Here is a 24235-nt window from a genome sequence, read left to right as displayed (position 1 = left end):
AGTTTAAATTAAGTTAACAAACCATTATCATACCGTATATTTTTTAAAAAAAACCAAAACAATGGTTTAAGGTTTAAAAACAAATACATTTCCCTTAAAGAGACTGCAGAGTAAAGTATCTGTAATTCTTCTGAATACTAAACTTCCCTGAAGAGCAACAACGATTGTATCTGGATTTCTTCTGGTATTGTTCTCTTTTAAATAAAGCCATACAAGTGTTGCAAGTTGCAGCAGAAGTAATTAATTTTCAGACAAACTTTCTTTCGATGCCAAGATTCAGGTTTTTTTTTAAAAGCTTGTCTTGGACCAGTTTGACTGCCGAGAAAACTGTGAAAGGAGAAAAAAAAAGTGATTTAGGATTTCTTTAAAGCCAAGACGAGAGACAAAACGTCAATAGGTTAAATTACGCAAATGATCTCTAAATCATTTTGCAAGCTTATAAGCTTCTAACAGAGGACAAGCTAGTGTATCTTCTGGGTTTTATCTTTAGCCATATAGTTGATCTAACAGTTTTTCCAGGTTTTGTCGAGAAACCAAGCTTCTGTAATCATACGATCAAATCAAGGGGAATAAAGGGAAAAGATTTGGTTGAATCAGAAATTAGCTCCGGTTTCCAAAGTTGATCAACAACCCATCAGAGAAAAAGAGTTGAAAAAAAATTCAAATAGAGAAGTTAACAAAATTGGTTGAACAAAAAGAAAACTTTCAACTGTTTAACATTCAAATTAAGAGAATATATTTTTTGTTCCCACTTGGTGGGCGTCTTTTGACAAACAAGAGAGAGCGAGAGTGATATATTAAATTGTGTCTTATCTATTGATGACCGACAAAACCATTAGTTTTCATGGAGTATTTTCAACTGGGAAAATGCAAAAAAAGTGAGAGACACTAGAGAGGGAGAGAGATAGATGGTCGAAAAATAAGTAAAAGTGGAAGTTTTATAGCCACAAAATCGTGGCCTTAAGCTCCACAGAAGGGAAGAAGAATGAAGAATACAGAGGTGAATCTTTTCTCTGGCCAATTACACAGAGGTGATCAGTGTATCATACCAAGGAGAATTGGTTCCAAGGCAAATGAAAATAGCCAAAGCTTCCACTTTCCTTCCTGGTTGCTAGAGATTTTTGTAGCCGATATTATAAATTTATAACAATGTGCAACGATTAAAAACACATGTCCAGTTCTAATTCTTTGGCTAATCTATTATATGATCGATATATTTTATAAATCTTCTATAAATTTTTTTTTAGTTTGCATGATGATATATGTAACGGAAGGAAGAAGAGTGTTGTGATGCACTTTTTCTATTAATATATAGGTTCATCTTTTTCTATTAAAATACCCAAATTAAAATGAAATCCAAGCTAAACTATAGGAAATGTTCATCTTTTTCTATTAATATGTTTGGAATTACAAAAAATATCTCCAAAATATTAAAAAGAAAATAAAGTATAAGAAACCGAAGAAGAAAGAAAACCTAGCAAATTTTGCCACAGATAACAACCTTAGACGTTGGCAGCCTGATTGGATTCGGTTGCGACATATTACTTTGGTCGAGTGAATTTCATGGACAACAAAGATGGTTTGGATGTGGTAACATGAATCTGTTTTTGGGATTTTAGGTTACGTTTAGTAGAATTACATGTACACGTGATAGGAAAAGTTACCTAGCTTCACAGTGGGTCTTGTGTTTAACTACATAACTTTGAGGAAATTGTTTTAAAAGTTTGTGTGAGAGGGAGGAAGAGAGAGAGACGTAAAGAGAGAAGTAAAAGCCTTTAAAGACATTTATATGGAGGGAATGAGTGGGAGAGAGAAGGATAGAGGGAATGAGTGAGAGAGAGAGAGAGATGGAGGGAATGAGTGAGGGAGAGGGAAAGAGGGAGCAATGGAGAGCGGAAGCGGAAGAAAGGTGAAGCGCAAGAAGGAAAATGCATGGAAGACAAAGTAGAAGAAGGTAAAAATGAGGAGAAATACAAGAAAAAAAGACAAAGACGACAAAGAAGAAAAATCAAACGGTATAAAATGGGGAAAGAAAGAAAACGAAGAAGTCACATTTATCTTAATTTAGTTGGTTATAGGTTTTATATATTTATTTACTATTATTTTTTTGGTTTTTAGTTTTGGATGGTGTTTACTTTTTAGGATTAGTTATGTTTTTGATCTCGTATGTCTTAAATGGGTTGTTATAATTCTTTTGTGTTTACAACTTTTAAAATTTTTTTAACGTTTTTGAAACTTTTCGGCCTACGCAAGGCGCGGGCTAAACACCTAGTTTTTCTATAATACTTTCATTATTTATCAGAAAAATTCCGAAAGTATTTCATTTCGTCAATATCTGGTTAGAGAACATAGTAACAAAATAAAATAATTGAGAGCTTGTAACATGTCTAAACAACTTCCTCTCACTTTGCTATCTACTTGTCTACTGTGTTCTCCGATTTGAATCGTATAAGGTGACGCCAAAGGCACCTCTTTCTTCTCGTCGTCGCCAGACATGGTGAGCTAGGAGTTAGGGTTTTTGTGTTTGGTTTTTGGGCGTTTAAAGCAATTTTAGCACAGGCCAAAAGGAGGCTCTGATACAATGTTAAGATTGTGTATTCCTTTGAATCAATTATGTTTATTCCATCGGTTACATTATTATATAGGGGAAACTTTTAACTTATCGTACAAGTAACAGAGAATATCTATTCTAACCAAATAGGAATATTCTTATATTCAAGTATATTCTTTCCTAATAGTATAACTGATAGAGATTTATACTTTCTCCGTTTTTTATTAGTTGTCGTTTTAGAGAATTTTGTTTGTTTTAAATTAGTTGTCGTTTTCAGTTTTCAATGCAACATTTATTAGTTTTTTTATTTTTTAGGATTATTTTTATTATTCAATTTGTTTTATTATTGGTTGAATTATGTTTAAATAGATAATTAATGTTGTTTTTATATTGAAAAACTAATACAATTAATATTTTTTTAATCTATGTGTAAACAACTAAATAAATCCGGAGGGAGTATATCGTAAAATTATCACAAGTGTATAAAGTTGCATGTCACAAGCTAAGATATCACCAGTAATTTTACCGATTATCATGAAAACATATTTTTCACACAACACAAGCAAATCTTTGCAATGTAAGATGGTGATCATTTAAGTCTATAAAGTTTAAAGATATGTTACGCTAGATATAGGTAATTCACATTTTGTGGTAAACAGAGCTATAAAGAAAGAGCCTTTTTTTTGACTTTGATGCGTTAACTTATCTCTAAAGCTCTCTCTATTCTTTTGCCCAGTCGCTGGAATTAGCCGGAGAAGGGGAGCATGGCCGTCACACAGTTTCTTTGCCAATATCCATTAATGCTATTCCTTTAACTGTTAATTCTGCTCTAATCTGATCACTTTTCTCAAACTGTTTGTTCTTCCGCACCACAATTCATACTTTCTTTCTTCTATTTTTCACGAACTAGCTTCTTTCCTCACTTCTGCTCTTTATTAGTGTTTGTTGTTTCATTTCTTTTAAAATCTCGGCACTGCTCATCAGTGTAGTGAGCAAACCAAGTATATCAAGAACTTTCCTAGCTGGTTTCTCAATCTTAACGAGAGATTAAAGCAGCGACATCCACTACTGTTTTTCATTTTTCCCAAAAATGATGAAAAAGCATACAAGTTTGGTATACATAATTGTGAATGTAAGATGCACAAAAGAATTGGGAGAAGAGAAAAGTAGAAACCTTGAGCTTGCCAAGAAGAGCGTTGATGAATTTTAAGGTAATTCAACCAGTAATTCACACCATCTTCTTCACATGCAGCACATGTTTGGGCTATAACAGGCAAATCATATGGATCATATACACCTTACTGATAATTCCAATTTCATGTCGTATCACACAAGGCGCTTAAGTAGACCAAACATGAAAAAGAAAAGAAGGAAGAATATGAGAGATCTCTTACCAAACCAACATACCTTTTCAAAACTCCAACGGGTTCTCTCCACTCTCACTAGCACGTTTTGCTATCTGCAGAGATCAGTTGCATTTAATATTGGCAAATCAAAATTGAATAAAAGGTTTAAACCGCAATTAAAAAAAAAAACAGGAAGATTCTTGTTAAATTCAGGATGATCAGTGAAGCTTTGAGTTATTCATTAAGACATATACACACCACACCACAAGAAAAAAGTCTGTGAAATTACTCACAAAATTAACTTCATAACCCAAATGTTTTAAGTATCTGCATAACCAGTACAAGTAGAGCTATAATAAATAAATCTAAGAACATATATATTCTTTTCAAGTATCAAACTAGAAAAAAAAAAAGAAGAAGCTAAACCCATATGCAAAATAATTCTCATCTTCAAATCTAAGTCAATGAGATCGTGTATAACCTCAACGATCTAACAGATTCCACTCAACGAAAATTATGATGAGGCTAAATTTCGGGTTTGGTCAGGTATTTCGGATCAAGGGGTTTAGGTACCCGGTATTTTTGAAATCCTAATTTGAATTAGTCAAAAACCGGAATTGATTGATTTGAATGATTATAGTTAATTAATTATATGATTAAGCTATAATCAACTAATTAAGCATGTCATGACCAATTACGATGGTCTGAAACCCTAAATCTCGAGCAAAAGCAACAGCCGCTCTAAGATGAAGATCCCGTCGCGTCCGGTGCCAGGAACTAAAGAGTATCGGGAGTGGCTTGCGGGTGTCAGAAAGGACTATTATGATGTTTTGCATAAATCTGATGTAAGATTCTTACATCATCTGCCTACTTTTGTTTTTTTTTTTTTTTAATACAGTCGTTCGTAGATGGATTTATTCCGACAACTCAAATGTAGATAATAACACTGGTCTTCTTCATTATTAAATTAGCGTTTCGATATCTGTGGTCTAAGACCATCGACCATATTTGGAGGACTTCAAGAACGCATTTGTAATGAGCGTAAACCTTGTCCTGGCTTAGTTGTCCTCTACGCTAGGTTGGGCCTTCATCGTTACAACATGCTCCAGGTAGCTTGGTCTTGATCGATGATATATATATTGCATGCTCAGAGAGATTAATTTCTTTCTTTCTTTCTTTCTTGGTCTTCAATAATATTTAGGGGAAAAACTTAGAGCTCAGCCACGTCAAGAAATTCAACAAGTCCACGCTTACTCTTCCTGGCTCTTACTACATAACTTTGGAAGCCAAAGATCCTGATGATTTCGGTTCGCTTCAGACTTTCCAGGCCCTAGTTAACGAAGTAAAATATAAACTATTAGTCTTGACTTGCACCATTTCTAGACCTCTGGGTAATATATACAGTTATGGTTTTGCATTTACATATTGTATATACAACAGATAAGTTATATCTTGCTAGCTAGTCTCACTTAATAATTTGCTCTTGTACAGGGGAAACCAAGAAGAGCCACATAAGTAAGAGTAGCTTCAACATCTCAGAGTTGATGCCACTTGAGTCGCCGCCAGATTTCAATCCTTTCAAACGATTTTACGTGGTAAGGTTTGAATAATGATCACCACACGAGGTTTTTTACTCACCACATGATATTCAACAACTAGCTAGTAGTGATAAATTATGAATATATATATTTTGTTGGTTTCTTTCTTTGCAGCTGAAGAAATCAGAGGTACAAGACAATGACTGGATTCGTCTGTATTTGGAACTTGCAGTCGCCACAACTAATAGGAGCTATGAAGATCATCGTCATGATCTGTCCAAGTTGAAGATTATCAAAGTGGCTATCAAAACTACACCACAAGACCTAGAGCCGCATGAGATACTTGGTGCCTATGATGCAACCTTGTACATAAGGTACAAGGACTCGTGCGAGGGTAAGGTTGTTGATCGCATAGCTATAGTCAGAAGATACTTGCGAGAGAAGCTGGCCATCTTGGGTTCCATCCATAGCTCAGACACTATAATACCAAAAAAGGAAGAGTAAGCGTGCACAACTCTTGTTTAGGCGGCTTTTAAGCATCCACAAACCGTGGCGGTTATCTGGTCCTAGGCCTAGGCGCAAGGCGTACAAAAGCCATTGGTGTCACAAGTCAAGATCCGTTTTTAAATATGTGGATCTGATCATAATAAACCATCATCGATGGTCAACTAAATTATTTAGGTTTTGATTGGTAAACTTGCGGAATGACGAAATAACGGAAAAAATTTTGCGGAATAAGTTATTTATAAGCCGCTTTTCTGCAAAATGATTTTTACTTTATATTTTTTTAAGCATACATGTAGTCTGTGTTTTTGTGTGTATTTTCTCATTCCACAAATTTTTATTGATTGGCAAAAAAACTGCACAATTATATTTAAAAATGCAATTCTGCCACATGTTACCAATTAGAGCTTTAGTGTCCTTTCTTTAGTTTAGCTAGACTCATCTGATACATTTTGATTTCTTGAAGTAGAGATTTTTCTGCAGTTTGTAAGGGAAAATTTTGTATTTTGTGGTAAACTTTTTTAGAATTGGGATTTTGAGTCGACTTGTGTTCTGATACATTTGGTTCCTCAGAATTTTGACCTACTGTTCAGTTGACTTGAAGAGGCTGTTTTCTTCTTTTTCTTTTAAAAAATAAAAATAAAAATCGTAACTTTATTTCAGAAAGTAAAAAGGGGAAATGAAAAGATTATGTGGCAAAGTTCTCTGCTTTGTTTCCGAGAAAGTTGAAGCAGACAAAGCAGAAAAATTTCAGATTTCTCTTTTCTCGGGTTTTGCTTAGCTCAAGCACACACGCACGGACGCTCTGATTCGTCTTCTTTCGTTTGTCTTTCTTTTCGGGTCGAATTTTTGTTTCCTCTTTTTGACAAGTCATTTTCACGATTCGATCTCGATTTGTGTTATTGTGTTGTTCTCGTTTTGAAGCTCAAGTTCCGATCTTTGAGGATTGAGCTGTAAAAAGTTCGATTGAGAAGAGAGAGTGGTTTAAGGTTTATGGTTAAATTGAAACTTTCGGGAAATGGGCTGTGAGGTCTCGAAGCTATCTGCATTCTGCTGCGTTTCAGAGTCTGGAGGATCGAATCCTGATGTTACAGGCTTAGGTAAGTAGCCATTGACACAATTTTTAAGGACTTTTTTTTTTTTTGATGATTGAAAATTCTTGTGTTTGTCGTTCTTGGATTAATCTAGATGAGGAAAGGAGAGGTGAATCGGATGATTTGCCCCAATTTCGTGAATTCTCTATCGATACTTTAAGGAACGCTACTTCAGGATTTTCAGTAGAGAATATAGTTTCAGAGCATGGAGAGAGAGCTCCAAATGTTGTGTATAAAGGGAAGCTTGAGAATCAGAGACGAATTGCTGTTAAAAGATTTAACAGGAAAGCTTGGCCTGATTCTCGTCAGTTTTTGGTAAGCAAATCTCGTTGATTTATCTGGTGAAGCTTCTTGTTGTTGTGCTAAGTCAATAACCATTCATTAGGTTGTCATATTCTGGATCTCTTGTTTTCTTTTATACGTATTTGTGTTTGCTTAAAGTTAAACAATTCCCAGTTTGTAATAAGAAACTTTTAACCTCTTTGGCCTTTATCTGTGAGATTAGGAAGAAGCCAAAGCTGTTGGTCAGTTACGGAATCATAGGATGGCTAGTCTACTTGGATGTTGCTTTGAAGGTGAAGAGAGACTACTTGTGGCAGAGTTTATGCCTAATGAAACTTTGGCAAAACATCTTTTCCACTGTAAGTTGCAAACTTACCGTAAATTGATATGTGTATATGGATACTGGATTCAAGTTTTCTCTCCTATTTGGTTGTGCTTAGCAAAGATATTGTTTATGTGTTTCAGGGGAGTCACAACCAATGAAGTGGGCGATGCGACTAAGAGTGGCTTTACATATTGCTCAGGCGCTAGAGTATTGTACTGGCAAAGGACGTGCACTTTACCATGACCTAAATGCTTATAGAGTTCTCTTTGCTGATGTAAGCTCGATACATATCGTTGTACCTTTGGTTCTTGTCCAATGCAAATGAAATTAATTTATGTTTTTTCGTTTCTTTTAGGATGCGAATCCAAGACTTTCATGCTTTGGTTTGATGAAAAACAGTAGAGATGGAAAAAGTTACAGCACTAACCTGGCCTTCACTCCTCCTGAGTATCTGAGAACTGGTATATATTTTGACCAAACACCTAATTTGTTTACTGCGATTCTCATGATGAATGCTTTTATCTAGATTGTGGCCGCTTTTCGGTTTTGTTATCGGGATCTGTGCTTGTTTCTGCAGGTAGCGTGACGCCAGAAAGTGTGATGTACAGCTTTGGAACTCTGTTGCTTGACCTTCTCAGTGGAAAACACATTCCTCCTAGCCATGTAAGGTTTCCAAATATCCTTTTGAATTGGTGACTTTTCTTAGTGTCTATTACTTGAACCTGACTTGGAAGTAATCTCCCAGAACTCATATTGAGAAGAATGTCATAATCTAATATCCTTGAATAATATTGCTAATTTGAGTACCTTGTATGGTGTATTCTAGGCGTTGGACCTCATTCGGGACAGGAACATTCAGATGTTGATGGATTCATGCTTGGAAGGCCAATTTTCAAGTAACGATGGGACTGAACTAATACGTTTAGCTTCAAGATGTTTGCAGTATGAGGCCAGAGAGCGGCCTAACCCAAAATCTTTAGTCTCTGCAATGATTCCTCTTCAGAAGGATCTTGAGGTTGGTGCTTAGCAAGCTTTGATCATTATATATTAGTACTGAATCATAGAGGCTTCTATTTCTTCTGTATCAGCAAACAGTTGCACAACTAGAAAGATAAGCTTGATGCTTCGTATACTTACTTCTGAGACTTAACAAGAACATTTGAATCATGTAGATTGCTTCTCATCAACTGATGGGCATACCCCACAGTGCGACGACCACGGCTCTTTCACCACTTGGAGAAGCATGCCTAAGATCAGATCTAACTGCTATACATGAGATCATTGAAAAGCTTGGATATAAAGATGACGAGGGTGCAGCCACAGAGGTTGCGTTCGATAGTGCATCTTTGGTGTTCTTTTGATCTTGTTCGCTATTGGAAACTGATACATATTCGCTTGTTCCTTCATTTCTGCAAAATTTCAGCTTTCTTTCCAGATGTGGACCAACCAGATGCAGGACACTCTGATCTTTAAGAAAAAAGGAGATTCTGCATTCCGATATAAAGACTTTGCAAATGCCATTGAATGCTTCTCTCAGGTTAATCTTTTACGCTGTTGTGAGTTTTAGTCCTTGACCATCAGCAAACGCTTCTGACCTAAGGTTTTGTTTGCAGTTCATTGAGGTAGGGACAATGGTTTCTCCAACTGTTTATGCAAGAAGGAGTCTGTGTTACCTGATGAACGAGATGCCTAAAGAGGCACTAAACGATGCAATGCAAGCCCAAGTCATATCTCCTGCTTGGCATATCGCATCCTATCTCCAAGCTGTAGCCTTGTCAGCTCTAGGTCAAGAGAACGAAGCTCACGCTTCTCTAAAAGACGGTGCAATGCTTGAAAGCAAAAGAAACACTCTGTGATCTAGTAGTATATAATAGTTGAACGGAAACTCTCTGGCCTTTGACTCTTCATCATTTGTTTAAAAATGAAAAGGCCCAACCGGGTAATTATCTAAAACTCATTAACAGATCATGGATTCAAAATTAATTTAGTAAACATACAACTTATGTAATTATGGATTTGCTTAGATGTTTTTCATCAATATTTGTATAGAAGAAAGTAGAAACTCTATTATACAGCACGTATAACTGTATAAGCCCAAAAATCAGAAAAAAGCAAAAATTAACTATTGTTTAAGAATGAAAAGGGCCCAACCGGGTAATTATCTAAAACTCATTAACAGATCATGGATTCAAAATTAATTTAGTAAACATACAACTTGTGTAATTGTGGATTTGCTTAGATGTTTTTCATCAGTATTTGTATAGAAAAGAGTAGAAACTCTATTATACAGCACGTATAACTGTATAAGCCCAAAAATCAGAAAAAAGCAAAAATTAACTATTGTTTAAGAATGAAAAGGGCCCAACCGGGTAATTATCTAAAACTCATTAACAGATCATAGATTCAAAATTAATTTAGTAAACATACAACTTGTGTAATTGTGGATTTGCTTAGATGTTTTTCATCAGTATTTGTATAGAAAAGAGTAGAAACTCTATTATACAGCACGTATAACTGTATAAGTCCAAAAATCAGAAAAAGCAAAAAATAACTATTGTTTAAAAATGAAAAGGGCCCAACCGAATAATTATCTAAAATTCATTAACAGATCATGGATTCAAAATTAATTTAGTAAACATACAACTTGTGTAATTGTGGATTTGCTTAGATGTTTTTCATCAGTATAGAAGAAAGTAGAAACTCTATTATACAGCACGTATAACTGTATAAACCAAAAATCAGAAAAAAAACAAAAAAAAACTATTGTTTAAAAATGAAAAGGGCCCAACCGGGTTCGAACCGGTGACCTCTCGATCTGCAGTCGAATGCTCTACCACTGAGCTATGGACCCAATTGAGATAAATGTAATATATATAAAATATAATTAAATAATAATTTCGATATCGCTGATGCAGTTTAGGCCCAATAACTTCACGGTAAATCCAACAAATGAACCCTAATGTTCGCAATTTCCCTTCCTGTGTCCGAAGCCCACCGAAATCGAACTGAGAAAATCGCTCCGACCGGAGAAGTTTGAATCGGAGTTCCTCCGATCAAAGGATTTTCTCTCTGAGGCTATGGGGAAACGAGGAGCTAATAAGCTTACAAGAGCTCAAGGAGGACCAAATCTCAAGTCTGAGCTGAGACATGGCCACTTGAAGAATCTCGTTCTCTGGTCTGCCGCCGGAGATAATCCCATCCCGTCGCTAGCCGCCTTGCTCGGTCGGCGTCTCGCTGCCAACGGAGAAGCTTCGGGGATTGCTCATGACCCTGATCTCGTCACTTGTCAAAGGTATTTCTGCCTCTTCCTCCCAAGGCCTGTGCTAACTATGTTAGGGTTTCTGATCATTCATAAAGCTGTGATTAAGTAGAATTGGTTTTTTGAGTCAATCTAGAAACCCTTTATTGTGCTTAGAATCGTCACATTGCTGCAGAAACCTCTAGTTTTCGATTATACAAAGTGAGAGGAAATCTCATGAACCAACTAATCATTGTTCTGTGTTTTTGTGACTTTTATATGTGCTTCCATTGCTTATTTCTTCACATAGAGAATATCTTGGACTATAGGAAGAAGAAAGGTGAATTCTTTTGATTGCCTAGTGCTTAATGTTCACAAAGAGAGAATCTTTTTCCATTTTCAAGTCAGGGTTTATCAAAACTGGATTATGTAGTGGTTTAAAGGTTTTTCTGTATGTAGGTGTGATCTTTCCTGATTAAGTAGAATTGGTTTTTTTTTTTGTTTAATTAATCTAGAAACCCTAGCTTGTGCTTAGAATCGACACATTGTTGCAGAATCATCTGATTTTCGATTATACGAAGTGAGAAGACACATTGTTCTGTGTGTTTGTGACGTTTGTTTATGCTTCCATTGCCTATTTGTGCTAACAGAGAGTATCTTTGACTAAAGGCAGAAGAGTGCTTTTAATTGCCTAGTGCTTAGTGTTCACAAAGAGAGAATCTTTTCCATTTTTAATGTCAGGGTTTATCAGGATTGGATCATATGTAATGATTCAAAGGTTGTTCTGTATGTAGGTGTGAGACCATTCTTCAGCCGGGTTTCAATTGCAATGTCAGAATCGAAAAGGTTTCTTCCTCCAAGAAGAAGAAACACAACAACAGGCGCAACAAGTCTAACATCTGTTTGCCTCAGAACAATGTAGTTTACTATTGCTGTTTCTGTTCTCACCGTAATCTCAAGAGAAGAACTGCGAAAGGTCAGATGAAAGAGATTTGCCCGCCCAAGCCTAAACCCACTCGTTCACGTCCTCAGAACAAGAAAGAGATGATGTTGCTTCAAGAGACCCAAAGTAACATGCTTTCTTCACCCAAAAGATCTGAGAAAGATCAGGTGGAGAATGGTTTTGTGGATACGCCAAAGCCAATGCTTACTTTGGAGAGAGAGAAGAGAATAAGAAAACCCAAAAGTAAGAAACGGACTGAGCCCGAAAGCGTTCCTGAGAAAACAGTTGGTCCATCATCAAATAAGAGGAAGAGAAAATCATGGACAAGTATGAAGGAGACAGCTGAGACAAACAAGAGTTCTAGTGCTGCAAACTTCAAGATACCTTTTCTCTTGTGATCTGCTGTTTGTTAAATGTTACATAAATTTTGGGGAAAAGTAGAGTAAATATATCTCTCTTTGTAGAAGTTTTTATGCAATGATGCTTCTTGATACTATTGTTCCTTTTAACTTAAAAAGATATTTTGATGATCTATGTGAGAAGTGAAAGTCATAGTTCTATTCGACAAATGGTATTTTACATTATATCAATTTGAGAGAATATAAAGTAATTGTGCATCGAAGGAGTTAACCAACGGGGAAGATAGAAGATAAAACTTAAATTATCGAACTTCTTCATAGGCTCTCATGTGATGTCTTTCCATAAATTCTCTACTTTGAGTGTATAGTTCCATTGATGCATTGGACCAAAGTCTTACAAACTCCTTCAATAATAACCATATTCATTCCCATTAAGTAAACACTTTGAATATACATTAGCAGAGCCTTGCATTCCGCCTAATTTAAATTGGTTTTTATGGTCATTCAATGCATTACATTTTTCACATATAGTTAACGTTTCCACATTTCTCAAGTTAGTCCCCACTTGGAAATAATCTTTACCCATCAGCTTTGTCAACTTTTTCGGGGGAATCAATCAATCAAAGGAAAAAAAAAAACAAAGTTGTGTAAGATTTTATCGTATTAAAAAGGCAATATAACATAAACAAAGACCACAGAACTTGTTAAATCAACGACTTTTTCTCTGTATATAGGGTCCCCTGTATACATTCAGTAAGTTCGTGTCTTGATCCCCCGAGGAGTTTACTGTCCTTCATAAGATATTTGTCTCTATAGATCGTGGGCTTAGGAAATGTTAAAATTGATCGCTACTTAAATAATGATATACCACATTACGCGCTATTATGTTTCCTGTCTAAACTATCTCTTATACTAATTACATTTACTAATAACAACTTAACTAGTTGTCACTACTTAAATACATTTCGTGTTTTATTTATCAATTTTCTGGCAATATAGTATTGCACTAACTCACGCATTTACAAAGACGAGGTTAAAATAATGATTGACCCAAAAGAAAGAAAAAATTTAATCAATGAGTCAATGGCCAATTGTTTTCTTGAAGCCAAAACATGGCAACTACTTACTATATAAATACATCGTTTTCTTAATTGCATTGTCTTTTTTTTTTTAATAAAGAACAATATAATATTACATTATCTGGTTTTAAGGTCGTTTTATTATTTTTCACATAGGTACTGTGTTCTTTTTCGTTTTCACATCTCGTACTTAAACTTTCCCCTTAATTAATCCCCACTTGAAATATCCTCACCCATTAGCATTAGTCAACTCTTTTTGGGGGAGAATCGAAGGAAATTCAAAAAAAAAAAATCTATAAGATATACAACTTAAACAAAGACCAAAAGAAAACTTAAAGAAAGACAAAGTAAATAAACGATTTCTTAAAGAAAGATTGCTAAATCAACGACTTACCATCTCTACAATAGAAATCAGAGATCATTTTCTTCATCTTCTTGGTTTCTTAACCACAAAAGTAAAAGCATGGCAACAACAAAGAAACTCTCTGCTTTCTTTTGCTTCTCTATTCTCTTATGTCTTCTCTTCACCACTAACAAAACGGTGTCCGAATCCGACCACATGGGAACTTTCTGCGTCAAATCATCAGGAAACTTCTCTCGCAACTCAACTTACCACACAAATCTCAACACTCTTCTCTCCACTCTTAGCAATCTATCATCGCTCGCTAACTATTATAACCTCACGACCGGTCAAGCTTCAGAGACAGTCCATGGTATGTTCTTATGCACAGGAGACGTTAACAGAACAACTTGCAACGCCTGCGTCAAGACCGCAACGATCGAGATCGCAAAAAACTGTTCTAACCATCGAGAAGCAATCATTTACTACTTCGACTGTATGGTTCGTTATTCAGATAAGTTCTTCCTCTCGACCTTAGAAACAGTTCCTAGTACCTCTTGGGCGTCTATCGATCCAAGACCCAAATCATTTGGAAATTTTAAACAGAGGTTGTCTGAAAAAATGGGAGAAGTTATCGTAAGATCTTCTATGTTGTCTTCGTCACTTACTCCATATTATCTTATGGATACGACTAGGTTTGAAAATTTGTATGATCTTGAGTATTGTTCAGTGTACTCCTTACTTGGATCCTAGAAATTGTACCGCATGTCTGAAACTTGCGTTGCAAGAAATCACCGATTGTTGTAGTGATCAGCTTTGGGCTATGATCTGGACTCCCAAATGTTTGGTGAGTTTTGATACCACAACTTCGTCGTTGCCGCCGCTTCCACCGCCGAATCGCAGCGGTTCCTTCTCGATTAGAGGTGAGTTATATACATTTATAGAGTATTTAAAAAAATAGGGTTTTGATTTCAGTTTTTTCATATTCATATATTTAAATAATGAAACTAAACGGTTTATGAAAAAAAGTTCAGGTTTTGGTTTAACTACATCTTTAGGTTTGGTTCGGTTTTTTGTTTTCGGTTGCGGATTATTTTGCCACCCCTGACCCCTAATTTCTCACTACGATCCATCGTTTATTAAATTGTAGTAAACTTTTGGTTTTAAAACTAGTATTTCAATTTAACAGTTTTAAGTTTCAAATAAAGAAATGTATCTATGACAACAAAGGACAATATAACTACTACATTATTTCTCTCTTGTTTTTATTTTTACCTTTTCTATTAGTATTATGACCAATGTTGCTTGTTTTTTTTTTTTTACAGGAAATAATAATATACTTGGGGGAATGGTTCTTGCTGTGGGCATTTCGTTGTTTGAATTTTTGAGTTTATGATAAGATTTGTAACTTGCATGTTCAAAGTTCAAGCTGAATAAGAGCAACAAAATAAAAATATTACTTCTGTTAATTTTGCTTCATGCTTATGTTTCTTTCATATTTTAATGTGTTTTTTTGTCACACTACTTTTAATGTGGTTATTTATATAAGTAGTTGCTGTACTTTTGTTTTACCGTATTTATTTATTTTTGGTCAAGGAAAGGTTCTGTATTTTATTTTATCTTATTTTTTTCATTCGATTTTGATGCAAGCATGTGGGCTGGAAAGTGCATTGTAAAATCACGAAAACTTAAGAAAAACCGAACAAGTAACTGAATCTTTAAGAAAATCGACTTCACCACTTTGCATATTAATATATTTTTTTTTCTTAAAGTGTCAATGATTCCGCCATTTTATTGGTAATACCAGGGGTTTGATCTTGGGTTTAAGGGGTTCAATTGGTAGCATTTACCAATTGATAGATTCTTGTACAAAATTAATTATATAACAATTTATGAGGTGTCAGATGACCCTCTTCCATGTTAATATATATATTTTTTTATTTGATAAATTGACCCAGGTTAAAAATATTCTGAGTCCACCACTGTGTATGCTCATGTATTTTTTTGGACGGATAATAGAAGAAGTCCGATATTCAGAAGCCACAAAATCGAATCTGGATAGATATACAGTTCGAATTCAAATATCCTGAATTTTAAGATATAGGGATCCATTCCAACCAATATCGATTAACATCATTTTTAATTTGTAAATTCATTTATTGGGTTCGGATCATATCGAAACTTGAAAGTGGTGTGTTGTAGTTTATAGTCAAGGTGAAGAAGAAGCTCCTGATGTGCGAAACTAACACAGCTCAACACACATAATTAATGCTACGTGAACAAAAAAAAAAAAAGAAACACAAAGGAAAAAAGGAATACGAGAATCTTGGAGAAAAAGTAAAATACTCATGTGGCATAAAGAAATTAAAGTTACTTTCTACTTGTATTTATATGATCTCATGTATATTATTCAAGTTACCCCGAAGAGAGCAAAAATGTCAACTTTTTGAAGCTCTTGAAAAGATCTTTCTTTGCCTCGGTCGTCAAAACATTCATATTATATAAATATAAAGATAATAATTTTTTTAAATCCTTATATAAATATATGGTCCCAACATAAACATAAATTAATAATTATATAAATTCATGTATATATATATGTAAGATATAATATACTAGACTGTGTTTAATGTGTTGTTTATTTTTATTTAAGTTTGAAATTTTATAGAAAATCAACTCTTTATCTATTTATGTTAATAGCTTATAATGTTATTTTTTTTTATCTCCATTCAAAATTTGTGAAAAAATTTAGATGTGATAATTAATTTTTTTACGCATAATTATTTTGAAATATATTATGGTATTATCTTCAATTTCAGCACCAACATCAAGGATAATAGCCATACACTTTTTATAAATCTTGTAGTAATGAACATTTATATTTTTATATAGACAATTAACAGTTATTCTATTGTGATTACTATGATTAGTAATCATAATATTAAATTTTTATATGTCATTTTTATAAGCATATAAGTTTAGATTCTTAAATATAACATTATTGGAAAGAAAATTTAAGAAGAAGATGAGCGAAAAATAATTTTCCTCTATAAATTAATAATTATTAATTTATAAATAAATTAATGTCATAATAAATTAATAAAATCTTGTGGTCGGTCCTAACATTATTAATTTATAGAGGTTTTACTGTAAATAATAATTTCGATATCGCAGTTTAGGCCCAATAACTTCACGGTAAATCCAACAAAAGAACCCTAATGTTCGCAATTTCCCTTCCTGTGTCCGAAGCCCACCGAAATCGAACTGAGAAAATCGCTCCGACCGGAGAAGTTTTAATCGGAGTTCCTCCGATCAAAGGATTTTCTCTCTGAGGCTATGGGGAAACGAGGAGCTAATAAGCTTACAAGAGCTCAAGGAGGACCTAATCTCAAGTCTGAGCTGAGACATGGCCACTTGAAGAATCTCACTCTCTGGTCTGCCGCCGGAGATAATCCCATCCCGTCGCTAGCCGCCTTGCTCGGTCGGCGTCTCGCTGCCGACGGAGAAGCTTCGGGGATTGCTCATGACCCTGATCTCGTCACTTGTCAAAGGTATTTCTGCCTCTTCCTCCCTAGGCCTGTGCTAACTATGTTAGGGTTTCTGATCATTCATAAAGCTGTGATTAAGTAGAATTGGTTTTTTGAGTCAATCTAGAAACCCTTTCTTGTGCTTAGAATCGTCACATTGCTGCAGAAACCTCTAGTTTTCGATTATACAAAGTGAGAGGAAATCTCATGAACCAACTAATCATTGTTCTGTGTTTTTGTGACTTTTAATATGTGCTTCCATTGCTTATTTCTTCACAATATCTTAGACTATAGGAAGAAGAAAGGTGAATTCTTTTGATTGCCTAGTGCTTAATGTTCACAAAGAGAGAATCTTTTTCCATTTTCAAGTCAGGGTTTATCAAAACTGGATTATGTAGTGGTTTAAAGGTTTTTCTGTATGTAGGTGTGATCTTTCCTGATTAAGTAGAATTGTTTTGTTTTTTAATTAATCTAGAAACCCTAGCTTGTGCTTAGAATCGACACATTGTTGCAGAATTGATATAAGATTGGAATCACACCAAATCTTATAATTCACAAGGTTGTCAAAGACAACAAGCTTTGTTGGCGGAAGGTGGAATAGATGGTAGAGATGGCGCGATGATAGGATGATTGACTCACTCAATCTGCTGATGATAGACTCTCTCTATCAAGTGATCGAACAAACTACTTAAATCACACAAATAGTTTAATCCAAGAATTCTAATGAACAATGTGAATCACACACAATATTCAAAAGAAATAACTCTTGCAAAGAACTCTCTTTGAAGAAAAACGAAAATGCTTTATTACTTTAAGATTGAATGGTGATTTGTACAAATGATATAATGAGCTTTATATAGAGCTCTTAAAACGTTCTAAAGTCTAAAAAGAAGAAAAGAAATCTTAGCAATAAGAGAATATAGCCGTTGGAGCTATTATGGCGAGAATCGGCCAAAGTAGAGGAAGTGATGTAGCCTTTGTATCTGGACGGTTTGAGGGGATAGGTGAGCTTCTCTGGCACATTAATTTCTTCATAAAACACGTCCAAGTCGTAGCATTCAAGAGAAAAGAGCTGTTGGTGAGATATTCCTCCAAGTGTGAATGCATCCGGAAAAGGAAAGTGTACAAATATGAGGATCCGCCTGATCCTGTGGTTTCTGTAGCATGGTAAGACGTTTGTAGACTCCTCTAAATGTATAAGAAACTCTCCTGGTCGCCAAAATCGGGTTTGTAAGAGATTGAACCGGTCAGTCTTCATACTTTCCTTAAACTGCTCCGGTTGGCTTAATTGAGAACTCAATTGGATCCACCTGATCCAATGCATGTTGGTGCACCTTAGGATGTTGTAGAAAGCTTCTAGAAGTAACTCAGAGTCTCCTGGGCGCCACTGATATGTTTGAAGTCTCCAAAACCCGGAAGTTTCCAAATAAGGCAAGTGGGAGATCCATTGGTTTAGATATTGAATATCTCCTAAACCAAAATCGATCTCGGTCTGATTCCAATTCCCCGGGATTCTCTGATGAGTCAAGATTCCAGAAAATGTCGGTTTACAGCTTAATTCCTCTTGGTTTAGTTGGACTTCTCCAATTAAGGCGGATATGTCTAAAACGGGTAAGTTGAGGATCACCCGATTTATAAACTTAATATCTCCTTCATCTGAACTCCAATTGGACTGATTCCACTTCGAGGCGTGCTCTGGCTGAGCTAGGAATGTAATCCAAGTGTTAGTTGAGCTGGAACACTTGTTCTTGGACTTCATTTGGCCTGGAAAAAGCTTGCATGTCTCCTTAGCTTGTCTTGGCTCCATGTTCTCCTCTCCTTGTTTCTTGATTCCTTGCTTCATGTCTGATGATGACTTGATGTCCTCATCAAGAATCATCTGATTTTCGATTATACGAAGTGAGAAGACACATTGTTCTGTGTGTTTGTGACGTTTGTTTATGCTTCCATTGCCTATTTGTGCAAACAGAGAGTATCTTTGACTAAAGGCAGAAGAGTGCTTTTGATTGCCTAGTGCTTAATGTTCACAAAGAGAGAATCTTTTCCATTTTTAATGACAGGGTTTATCAGGATTGGATCATATGTAATGATTCAAAGGTTGTCTCGTATGTAGGTGTGAGACCATTCTTCAGCCGGGATTCAATTGCAATGTCAGAATCGAAAGGGTTTCTTCCTCCAAGAAGAAGAAACACAACAACAGGCGCAACAAGTCTAACATCTCTTTGCCTCAGAACAATGTAGTTTACTATTGCAGTTTCTGTTCTCACCGTAATCTCAAGAGAGGAACTGCGAAAGGTCAGATGAAAGAGATTTGCCCGCCCAAGCCTAAACCCACTCGTTCACGTCCTAATATCAGGAAAGAGATGATGTTGCCTCAAGAAACCCAAAGTAACATGCTTTCTTCACCTAAAAGATCTGAGGAAGATCAGGTGGAGAATGGTGTTGTGAATACGCCAAAGCCAATGCTTACTTTGGAGAGAGAGAAGAGAATAAGAAAACCCAAAAGTAAGAAACGGACTGAGCCCGAAAGCGTTCCTGAGAAAACAGTTGGTCCATCATCAAATAAGAGGAAGAGAAAATCATGGACAAGTATGAAGGAAACAGCTGAGACAAACAAGAGTTCTAGAGCTGCAATATTCAAGATACCTTTTCTCTTGTGATCTGCTGTTTATATCTGGCAAGAAAATGAAATTTTGGGAAAAAGCAGAGTAATATAAATCTCTTTGTGAGGGTTTTTAATGCAATGATGCTTCTTGATATGTTCCTATTAACTTTTAAATGTTTTGATGATCTGTGTGAGAAGTGAAAGTTATAGTTCCTACAGAAAACTCATTAGTTCCCAAGAGGCAAGAACTGTGAAGTATGACGCTGGATTGAAAATCCCGAGTATTTGAAGTATTACTCTTTGAAGTATTACTCTTAGATAATGATGGTGAAAGATGCATATGATTGTATTTGATAGGTTGCTTAGAATTATGTGAAGATCGATTATATATGATAAGACAGATTATGATGATGATATTGTGAAGTATAGCTATGTGTTAAGAATTTGACAAAGAAAAACGTGTTAAGAAAAGAGAACGAGATGATAGAGATAAAGTTTTTATGAAAGTAAGTTTGATGTGTTATTAAAACTTAAAATGGTTAAGTAAGATGACACTTATTGAATTCGTTGGTTGAACATATTACTTGTACGCCTAGTGAGTTTATTTGTGTAATCATTACTCATTCCTCTTTGTTGTTATCATTTAGTTTACGCAGATGTGGTTGCTTGAGATTCAAAATAGGGCGCAAGATCTTTAAGTTCAAAGTGATCGCGATCGTGTGTTACACAGAGTAACTACAAACTTCTCCGTGAGAGAACAAGAATATAGCTTGAGAGATACAAAGTAGTGTTGTTCGTGTTGGGCTTAATGAGCTTAAGTCATTGGGCCTCGGTTTTCCGATGTTGGGCTTCGAAGTACGAAGCTGGAAACGACGTCGCTGACTCTGGTCGTCATCTGCTCAAGAAAGTCAAAGCCGTTAGTTGCAGAGCGTTAACGGTCAACGGACGGAACTTTCTGGTATATGTGTGAGCTGCGTGTGTTCATGTGTATTGTAGAGAGAGAGAGTCAATCTTATATAGTGTTCTAGAGTGAGAGAGAACGAACTGTATTGAGAGAGAAAGATTCTCGGAAAACTCTGTATCTTCTTCTCCGGTGTAGTGGATTTCCGAGAAAGTGATCCCGGTGTGAGTAGGCTGCCGTCGCATTGACGGTGGAGGCCGAACACGTAAATTCTCGGTGTCGTTTACTTTTCCGCAAGTTCGATTCACAGTTATTCATTCGTTAAATAAACAAGATTAGTGATTGGAGTTTAATCGGTGGTCGCGGAGGCTTGATCGGAGCTGGTTTACCAACAAGTGGTATCAGAGCCAGGTTCCACGGCAGCTCAGGGATCTGGCGCGATGTCGTCGTCATCTAAGTACGATGTCGAGAAGTTTGATGGATCCTGTGATTACTTGATGTGGCGAGAAAGATTGATTGCTCATCTTGAGCTTTTTTGTCTTTACAAGCCAAACATCATGGATCCAACCAAAGCGAAGGGGAAGGGAGCTAAAGATGGAGACTCATCGATAGATTCAAAAGGAGATGATGCAGAGGCTTTAGAAGACAAACAAAGAAAGGCGAGGAGTATTGTCGTGCTGAGTCTTACGAACACCATTCTCCGGAAAGTCCTCAAGGAGCAATCTGCAGCCGGTATGTTGAATCAACTTGATGAACTCTATAGCTCAAAGACTCTTACAAGTAGAATTCATCTGAAACAAAGGTTATTCGGTTTTAAGATGCATCCAAGTCTTTCTCTAAAAAGGAATGTAGATGAATTCTTGAGACTTATTGCTGATCTAGAGAATGCAGAAGTAGTTATCTCGGATGAAGATCAAGCAATAATGCTGTTGATGTCTTTACCTCCAATGTTTGAGAGTTTAAAGGACACTCTGAGATACAACAAAGTAACTTTGACATTGAAAGAGGTTATCTCTGCAATCAAGTCGAAAGAGCAGGAATCAGGCACAACTTCTAAGGAACAGAAGGGTGATGCAGAGAGCCTCTATGTCAAAGACAGACCTATGTCTAAGTGGGCCAAGCCGGAAGAAAAGAAACAGAATGTTTCTCAGAAGACTAGAAGGCAAAGAACAAGGATAAGACTAAGAAAACCTGTTGGATCTGTGGGGAAACTGGGCACTTTAAATTACAGTGTCCCAAACGTTCAAAAAATGGTATGAAGAATCAGCAGCAACGTGGTGAATCATCATTGGTAAACGACTCCGGTGAGGTTAAGGTTGACATGTTGTTTGTTGAAGAGGTTCTGAATATCACTGTAGTTGATCTAGAGACTAGATGGGTCATTGACTCTGGATGTTCTTTCCGTATGACTTGGAGAAGGGATTGGTTCCTGGACTTAGATGAAAGCAGGTCTAGGGAGGTTAGGATGGCAAATGATACAGTATCAAAGGTGAGAGGTATCGGTTCTGTGAGGATCATTAACGAAGATGGTTCACAGGTCATTCTGACTAAAGTCAGGTTTATACCTGAGATGAAAAGGAATCTGTTGTCTCTGGGAACTTTGGAGGAGCAAGGATGCTCTTATAGTTCCGAAAATGGAAGTCTCAAGATAAAGAAGAATGGTAGAGTTGTTCTACAAGGCAAGAGACATCAGTCCTTATATTTTCTGTGTGAGAAAGGTAAACTACAAGAAGGTATAGCTTGTACAAATGCAGTAAGAAATGATGATACTCATTTGTGGCATAGCAAGCTTGGACATATGAGTCAAAAAGGGCTAGATCTTCTGGTCAAGAGAGGATTGTTAGACGGTAAAAAGGTTTCTCGGCTCAACTTTTGTGAAGACTGTATATTCAGAAAGGCTCATCGGTTAAAGTTTGAGACAGGGAAGCATATTTCAAAGTGTCCTTTAGACTATGTACATTCGGATCTGTGGGGTTCATCTTATGTGCCAAAGTCATTGGGAAGTTGTCAGTATTTTCTGAGTATCATTAATGATCATAGCCGTAAGGTGTGGGTTCGGTTCCTCAAGACTAAAGATGAAGCGTTTCTCAAGTTCAATGAATGGAGAATAATGGTTGAGAACCAGACAGAGAGGAAGCTTAAGAAACTTAGAACTGATAATGGCCTTGAGTTTTGCAACATTCAGTTTGATACTATGTGTAAAGAGAATGGGATTCTGAGACATAAAACAATAGCTTACACTCCTCAGCAAAATGGAGTTGCAGAGAGAATGAATAGAACTATAATGGACAAAGTCAGAAGTATGCTCAGTGAATCAGGGTTACCGAAAGTGTTTTGGGCTGAAGCAGCCTCAACTGCAGTTAATCTTATAAATAAGTCACCATCTACGGCGATAGACTGCAGAATTCCTGATGAGGTTTGGTATAATACAAAGCAAGACTATGACTATCTTAAACGGTTTGGATGTATTGTCTATGTTCACGCAGATGAAGGTAAGCTAAATCCAAGAGCTAAGAAAGGGGTCTTTGTGGGTTATCCAGCCGGTGTAAAAGGGTTCAAGGTATGGTTAATCGACGAGAAAAGGTGTGTGGTCAGTCGAAATGCAGTGTTCAAGGAGGATGTGCTGTATAAGGATGCAGTAAAGGTTCAAAATGAGAACTTAGGTAGTAACCGATTGGTAGAGCTAGAAGTGAACTCAGAGAGAGACATGTCTGCAGGAAATGCAGACCATAGTGACGGATCTCAAGTAAAATCTGACACAGATAGTGAACCAGAGGTAAATGAAGATGGAGAGAGCATTGAGATGCCTCCAAGTCTCGAAGATTATCAGTTGGCTAGAGATAGAGCCAGAAGAGAGATCCAAGTTCCGATGAGGTACAGAGAAAACCAGATGGTAGTGTATGTGTTTATGACTACTGAGGAATGAGAAGCTTCAGAGCCTAAGGATTACTTTGAGGCTACAAAAGATAAGTACTGGGATAATGGAATGAGGCTATGAATGAAGAGATGGTCTCTTTAGCAAAGAACAAAACTTGGGATGTAGTGGAGCTTCCTGCAAAAGCTCGGGTCATCGGTAGCAAATGGGTATATAAGAGAAAAGAAGGTATACCTGGATTTGAAGAACCTCGTTTTAAAGCCAGGTTAGTAGCAAAAGATTTTACACAAAGGAGGGCATATATTACAATGAAATCTTTGCACCTGTTGTGAAACATGTTTCTATAAGGGTTTTGCTTGAAATTGTTGCTCATGAAGACATGGAACTTGAGCAACTAGATGTCAAAACAGATTTTCTGCACGGCGAATTGGATGAAACCATATACATGAGGCAACCAGAAGGATTTACAGAGAAAGGTAAGGAGAATATGGTGTGCCAGTTGAGGAAGTCCCTTTATGGTTTGAAGCAAAATCCCAGACAATGCAACCAAAAGTTTAATCAGTTTATGAAGGGGATTAAATTCAAGAGGAGTGGACATGACAGTTATGTATATGTGAAGAAGCTTGCAGATGGAGAGCTTGTATACTTGTTGCTCTATGTTGATGACATGTTGATAGCTTCAAGGAACAAGCAAGAGGTTAGTTCATTGAAGACACAATTAAGTCAGA

The 24235-nt window shown here is 36.2% G+C and overlaps 5 protein-coding genes and 1 non-coding gene across 6 annotated transcripts; 5 read left to right on the top strand and 1 right to left on the bottom strand.

The window, feature by feature from the left end:
• Positions 1-4643: 4643 nt before the first annotated feature.
• LOC18023070 (UPF0725 protein At3g25080) lies at positions 4644-5939 on the top strand. The gene is made up of 5 exons (XM_006405313.2): positions 4644-4742; positions 4869-5006; positions 5099-5288; positions 5389-5492; positions 5610-5939. The coding sequence occupies exons 1-5, from the start codon at positions 4644-4646 to the stop codon at positions 5937-5939; spliced, it is 861 nt and encodes a 286-aa protein (XP_006405376.2).
• A 687-nt stretch (positions 5940-6626) lies between these two features.
• On the top strand, positions 6627-9627 carry LOC18023068 (probable serine/threonine-protein kinase At5g41260). The gene is made up of 10 exons (XM_006405311.2): positions 6627-7039; positions 7128-7348; positions 7539-7674; positions 7781-7914; positions 7996-8101; positions 8218-8303; positions 8467-8655; positions 8813-8965; positions 9064-9177; positions 9254-9627. The coding sequence occupies exons 1-10, from the start codon at positions 6958-6960 to the stop codon at positions 9494-9496; spliced, it is 1464 nt and encodes a 487-aa protein (XP_006405374.1). The 5' UTR covers positions 6627-6957; the 3' UTR covers positions 9497-9627.
• A 792-nt stretch (positions 9628-10419) lies between these two features.
• Positions 10420-10491, bottom strand: TRNAC-GCA. The gene has a single exon. It is a non-coding gene; the product is annotated as a tRNA-Cys (tRNA).
• Positions 10492-10626: 135 nt separating this feature from the next.
• On the top strand, positions 10627-12343 carry LOC18023067. Its single transcript, XM_006405310.2, has 2 exons — positions 10627-10932; positions 11673-12343. Exons 1-2 carry the CDS (start codon positions 10718-10720, stop codon positions 12217-12219), a joined length of 762 nt encoding a protein of 253 aa, XP_006405373.1. The 5' UTR covers positions 10627-10717; the 3' UTR covers positions 12220-12343.
• Positions 12344-13722: 1379 nt separating this feature from the next.
• Positions 13723-15171, top strand: LOC18023066 (cysteine-rich repeat secretory protein 57). Its single transcript, XM_024158985.1, is given in 3 exon segments — positions 13723-14318; positions 14320-14522; positions 14925-15171. Coding segments are annotated over 3 exon segments (870 nt in total). The 3' UTR covers positions 14996-15171.
• Positions 15172-16838: 1667 nt separating this feature from the next.
• Positions 16839-19786, top strand: LOC18023065. The gene is made up of 2 exons (XM_006405308.2): positions 16839-17150; positions 19240-19786. Exons 1-2 carry the CDS (start codon positions 16936-16938, stop codon positions 19784-19786), a joined length of 762 nt encoding a protein of 253 aa, XP_006405371.1. The 5' UTR covers positions 16839-16935.
• The last annotated feature ends 4449 nt before the right edge of the window (positions 19787-24235 follow it).

The sequence above is a fragment of the Eutrema salsugineum genome, unplaced genomic scaffold (assembly GCF_000478725.1).
Source record: "Eutrema salsugineum unplaced genomic scaffold, Eutsalg1_0 scaffold_14, whole genome shotgun sequence".
NCBI lineage: Eukaryota > Viridiplantae > Streptophyta > Magnoliopsida > Brassicales > Brassicaceae > Eutrema > Eutrema salsugineum.
This window is presented reverse-complemented; position numbering and strand designations above follow the sequence as displayed.

Excerpts from the sequence above, each read along its gene's own strand:
- LOC18023070 (XM_006405313.2), top strand. The coding sequence starts at position 4,644 with ATGAAGATCCCGTCGCGTCCGGTGCCAGGAACTAAAGAGTATCGGGAG. Across the intron at positions 5,007-5,098 it reads ATCGTTACAACATGCTCCAG|GGGAAAAACTTAGAGCTCAG; the intron begins GTAGCTTGGTCT and ends AATAATATTTAG. Across the intron at positions 5,289-5,388 it reads CACCATTTCTAGACCTCTGG|GGGAAACCAAGAAGAGCCAC; the intron begins GTAATATATACA and ends GCTCTTGTACAG.
- LOC18023068 (XM_006405311.2), top strand. The coding sequence starts at position 6,958 with ATGGGCTGTGAGGTCTCGAAGCTATCTGCATTCTGCTGCGTTTCAGAG. Across the intron at positions 7,915-7,995 it reads ATAGAGTTCTCTTTGCTGAT|GATGCGAATCCAAGACTTTC; the intron begins GTAAGCTCGATA and ends CGTTTCTTTTAG. Across the intron at positions 8,656-8,812 it reads CTCTTCAGAAGGATCTTGAG|ATTGCTTCTCATCAACTGAT; the intron begins GTTGGTGCTTAG and ends TGAATCATGTAG.
- LOC18023067 (XM_006405310.2), top strand. The coding sequence starts at position 10,718 with ATGGGGAAACGAGGAGCTAATAAGCTTACAAGAGCTCAAGGAGGACCA. Across the intron at positions 10,933-11,672 it reads GATCTCGTCACTTGTCAAAG|GTGTGAGACCATTCTTCAGC; the intron begins GTATTTCTGCCT and ends TTCTGTATGTAG.
- LOC18023065 (XM_006405308.2), top strand. The coding sequence starts at position 16,936 with ATGGGGAAACGAGGAGCTAATAAGCTTACAAGAGCTCAAGGAGGACCT. Across the intron at positions 17,151-19,239 it reads GATCTCGTCACTTGTCAAAG|GTGTGAGACCATTCTTCAGC; the intron begins GTATTTCTGCCT and ends TCTCGTATGTAG.